The 5,000-nt window shown below is 44.8% G+C and overlaps 1 protein-coding gene across 3 annotated transcripts in view; it reads right to left on the reverse strand.

Moving 5' to 3' along the window:
- The window catches only part of ano7 (anoctamin 7), a 14,755-nt gene that overhangs the window by 2,151 nt on the left and 7,604 nt on the right, over positions 1 to 5,000 (reverse strand). For all 3 annotated transcript variants that reach the window (XM_037975876.1, XM_037975875.1, XM_037975877.1), the window contains 11 exons: positions 4,404 to 4,514; positions 4,138 to 4,303; positions 3,785 to 3,875; positions 3,600 to 3,696; positions 2,896 to 3,039; positions 2,683 to 2,820; positions 2,427 to 2,525; positions 2,250 to 2,352; positions 1,202 to 1,313; positions 950 to 1,004; positions 602 to 699 (listed from right to left, as the gene is read on the reverse strand). In XM_037975876.1, coding sequence (XP_037831804.1) covers positions 602 to 699; positions 950 to 1,004; positions 1,202 to 1,313; positions 2,250 to 2,352; positions 2,427 to 2,525; positions 2,683 to 2,820; positions 2,896 to 3,039; positions 3,600 to 3,696; positions 3,785 to 3,875; positions 4,138 to 4,303; positions 4,404 to 4,514 — 1,214 coding nt within the window. The remainder of the gene's footprint in view (positions 1 to 601; positions 700 to 949; positions 1,005 to 1,201; positions 1,314 to 2,249; positions 2,353 to 2,426; positions 2,526 to 2,682; positions 2,821 to 2,895; positions 3,040 to 3,599; positions 3,697 to 3,784; positions 3,876 to 4,137; positions 4,304 to 4,403; positions 4,515 to 5,000) is intronic.

Genomic DNA, 5,000 nt, shown 5'->3' on the forward strand with positions numbered 1-5,000 from the left:
CATGCACAGGGAGGACCCTGCAGGTTCAGAATGCATCAGAGCATCTGCAGGGTTCTCCCAGCATGCACAGGGAGGACCCTGCAGGTTCAGAATGCTGCTGGTCCATACTGAGCTCCACCGGCTCCCCGGGGTGGTTTGAGTCAGATTCAGGACCCTAATGGGGTCTACAGAGAGTCCTTTGATCTGCAGCAGATATTTAAACTCAGTCATACAGGCTGATGATCCTTCTGAACCGCTGGGTTCTTCTCAGGAACCTTGTCTGGTCCTTCATCCCTATAAATAGGGTGAGTTCAGATGGGACTCCTCTATGATTCCAGGATGGAGGAACAAGCTGCTGTCAGGGCAGAACATCCCTTCAGTTCCACTGAGACTTTAAACTGACCCTGACTGAAGGTTTCATGTTCAGAACCTTCTCTGGAGAACAACATCTCCTGGATGATAAATGAGTGCAAACCTTAATAAAGACAGGAAGCCAGCTCAGCCTGTCTTCTGCTTCTCAAAGTAGTTCAACATTATCAGAAGTTTATCAGTGCCGAGTTCTCAGATCCCAGCTGGGTTGTTTGTGTTCAGGCTGATGGATGTGTAAATGTGTGATGTTTACGGGTGGATGAACTCCTGGACGTTGTTGATCAGCTGTTTTCCCACCATGATGACGAGCAGCTCCTGAGCCAGCTCCATCAGACACCCACCTGCTCCACACTGGAAGGCAGACACGCAGCAGGTTGACATTTTTCTTCTATTTTCATTCAATGTTACTGCTGTATAAAATGTACCAGTTTACTAATATAAAGTATCTTTGAGAACAACATAAAACTCTGCTTTATTATCTAACATCCAGTAATAAACTGATATTTACTGTCAGCTTTATGAAAAAAACCAGGTAAAAACCAAAACATTGTCTCGCTGTCTTCATCGATCCTCATCATCAGTAACAGAGAGACAAACTCACGTCCTCATTCCGAACTCCAAACAGAGTGTCGTAGTGTCCAGGGTAACCGATAAACCTGGAGAGACACAAACAAACAAACAAACAAACAAAGCTCCTGGTTACAGAAACCCAGACCAGCTGAGGGGAGTTCCTCCATCCACTGAGGACAAAATCATCAACCAGAACTGAGACAACACCGGTCCAATAAATAAATAAACCTGTTCTGGTGACGGGCTTGTGAGGCCCGTTGTGATTGGCTGGAGCAGCCCTCACCTGCCCTTGAAGAAGGCGATGTAAACCGGAGACGAGTAGAAGTTCACAAACTGGAAGATGAAAACTTTGAGGATGAACATGTCTTCATATTTGGTTTGAGTGCGATGCATCTCTGCAGGAAACAGACCAGCTTATTCTTTATGGACTCTAAACTTCTGAAAAAACTCAAATATTTTGACTCCGTTTGCCAAACTTGGATTGTTTGAAGGTTTTATGGAAAATTAGATCTGCTGCTCGTCCCAACGATGTTCTGAACCGGACAGGTGAACTCAGGAGCTCCAGCAGACCAGATCAACTCGTTTCAAACAAAACAGAAATAATCAGAAACCAACAAAATCTGCTGGTCCTCAAAGGAGAGAACCCAACGGGTCAGAACCTGCTTCCAGCTCCTGACCCAGCAGAACCTCCTCCAGCAGCAGGACTCTCAGTGGGTTCCTGGTTGTGGAGGAGTTGTGGCCCACTCTTCTTTCCAGCGTTGCTTCAGCTCAGCTCTCTGAGGTTCTGGTTCTGGTTCTGGACCGTTCTGTTTGTCAGACAGATGGCCTCACATCTGACTCCAGAATCAGCCCAAACCATCAGCCCTCCACCACCATGCTGACAGCTGCAGTGCATTCTGGGTAAACATCTGACCTGTAGAGGCTGAGATGGAGCACTGCACGGTCTGACCTTCAGGGTGAATTTGCTTGTATGATTGTCAGCATTAATGTTTCCTCTTATAAATAATCTTTCTCTCTGTTGAACGATGGACTCCAGATGACCTTTGACCCTTCCCAGGTTGATTCTCTGAGGTCATTGCTGATGTCTTTCCGTCTTGGCGTCGTGCTAACACACACCTGTATGTATAAACTGCTGCTTTTCTGGAGGTGGTCCCACTGGTGCTGATCAGCAGCTCCTGGCTGATCCTGAACCTCTGTAGAGGAAGTAGGGGTGCTTCTGTAGTTTGGCTTAGTAAGGACCAGAAACACCCTGATAGAAGCTGGTTTTTTGTTTGTGTCAGGACTCTGCAAATAATAAACTTTAAAAAGTGAGGGTGATGATGGAGACTCACCCCAGCGGGTGAGGATGTGGGCCAGCATGATGTAAACTCTGGACAACATGAGGATGACCAGCAGGTTCAACACGGATCCTGAGAGACTGGCTATCCTCCCAGCCTGAAAACACAGAACATGTCGTCCTGGAGCCGCCGTGAGGAACACCTCAGGTGGTTTAAGTTGGGTTTACTCACAGAGAAGCTGAAGAAGCTGTACTCAGACTTGTGGATGATGACGATCAGGATCGTGCGATACAAAATGATGGCGATGAGAAACATCAACACCACGGCAACCTGAACACAGGAAGGTCAACTTTTAATATTATGGGAATTTTATACTTATGTTATTTTAGATTTTTATTTTGGCAAACATCTGAAGCTACTGTTTTATGTTTTCAGCTCAAACATGTTGCTCCAGGAGCAGTCGGAGGTTAAAGGTCATGAAGTTTACCATGATGATGATGACCATGCAGCCAGTTATGGTTCTGTTGAATCGTTTCTTTTCAGGAAAGTAAGGTTCCTCAGAGCCAGTGACTGGGTTCCTCATGGTCATTGGTGCCATGGCTGTGAACTCAGGACGAGGACGTTCCTGTTGAAGATGAGAGACAAACATCCACCAGCTTGAGCTTAAATTTAAGATTTCAGACAGATCAGGGAGCCCCACCTCAATGTCCTGGAAGTCAGAGCAGTCCCAGCGGTGAGACAGAGCTGAACACGTCCTCTTCCAGTACTCCAGGAAGGTGACGGCCCACAGAGACATGAAGACGCTGAGGAACACTGTTCCTCCGTTATCAAACAGGAGACCCGCCTACAGATACAAAATGGATTCACTGCAAACATCACAAAGCAGCAAAGAGGCAAACAAAACCAATAAAACCAAAAAATACCAAGAATGCAAAGGTCAGAAAAGCAAATCCACCATGAATGGATCAACTAAGTTCTCCACTGAAGTTCTGTCGGATCAAGTTCGATTTTATAAACATTAAACAATAATGAAAATGTCCTGATTCTACAAAGACTAACATCTGGCCTTAGACAGGAACATCTGGCCTTAGACAGGAACATCTGGCCTTAGACAGGAACATCTGGCCTTAGACTGGAATATCTGGCCTTAGACTGGAATATCTGGCCTTATGCAGGAACATCTGGCCTTAGACTGGAACATCTGGCCTTACACAGGAACATCTGGTCTTACACAGAAACATCTGGCTCTACACAGGAACATCTGGCCGCAGTACGCAGGAACATGTCACATAAAACACGTTGGCAGATGTACATCTCTTCTTTAGAACCAGCTGAAATGCTTTAATTCCACATATCTTTGTTTTGTAGGAGCAGAACGTTTTAGGCTTTATTCCAAACGGGTACCTTGTAGGCGAGGCAGATGCTGGAGTAGTTCCAGGAGGTGCAGATGTTACAGAGAGGACACATGGTGAAAGTGTTCCCACTCTCACACACCTCCTTCCTACAAATGACCCACATATTACCAGGACTGACATTAACTGCTGAATGTAACAGACAGAAAAACATTTCCTCTCTGAAGTTATACTCACGCAGGAACATCAGTGGCTACCAGCCAAAAACCCACCAGGAAGATCAGAGTCCCAACCAGAGACACTGGTAGGAGCCAGCCAGTGTAGAAACCTGTTAATGTGGACCCAGTCAGTGTTTGTAGACTCTTCAGACTGCCCAGAACTCCTCATTTCTTTACATTTTCCTTCCAATGATCCAGACTTTCCTGTCATCTGTCAAAGTGGTCTGGATCAACTTTTCTATGGACTTCAGCTGTTTTATTTCTCAGAGTTAGTTCTTGTATTTGACCACTTTGGAACCATTTAACTCTGACCTTTTGGAGATAAAATATAAAGAAATGAGGACTAGATGAGGACTTCTGAACTGTAATTACCAATCCAGGCAAAGTAAAGAGCTATCTTCTCTCCAAAGTACTCCCTGATGTGGTCCAGTGGTTGGTAGCGTCTCCAGCAGGACCACTTGGCCCAGTATTCATACAGGATCTGTCTCAGTCCTAAAGACTGAGGTGCCACTGGGGGGACTGGCAGCCTGAAGTCCCCCTGTAAACACAGAGTTTAAATAATAACTTTTAAAAGGTATTTTTCAGTTTGTTAGACGTTCTGAGGCACAGCAGGCTTCAGATAATGGTTCGGTTCTCACCTCATGCAGTGGGTACGCAGCAGTAAAGACCTGCTCACTCATCAGCCGGTCGATCCCGACCTCCCCTTTCCTCAGAGAACCATAAGGAGTCCGGGCCAGGATCTCGTACAGCTGCAGAGACAAGAGCTGATGTAAACATGGTACAGAGGCTTGTATGTTCCAGTAGAACTTTGAAATACATTTAGATCTCTTCAGTTCTTTCAGAAACATCTGCTCCAGCAACCTGGCTCTGTTTTTGTTCAAGCTTTTCACTAACCTTTAGCTTTTATCTGTCATTCTGCAACTTTTAGCTTTTAGTCCGTGTTTAGCTGCCTTTAGTTTTAGGATTGCAAAAATACATCTTAACTTTTGTCTCCAAAGTCACTTGCTTCTCAGTAAAAAACTGTTGGAAAATAGGTTTTAATAGTTTTATTTATTTGACTTAATAATGACAAAAACAGACATCAGTTTTAGTCTTTTGTTTCAAACATCTCTGTTTTATCTTCAAGTGTTTGTTTTTCTTTCACTGATGAATAAAATTTCAAGGAAATGATTTTCCTGCCTCACATCCACTTCTGGTGAGTGTGTGTGTGTTGGACTGTGTGTGTGTGTGTGTGT

The sequence above is a fragment of the Kryptolebias marmoratus genome, linkage group LG5 (genome assembly GCF_001649575.2).
Source record: "Kryptolebias marmoratus isolate JLee-2015 linkage group LG5, ASM164957v2, whole genome shotgun sequence".
Taxonomy (NCBI): domain Eukaryota; kingdom Metazoa; phylum Chordata; class Actinopteri; order Cyprinodontiformes; family Rivulidae; genus Kryptolebias; species Kryptolebias marmoratus.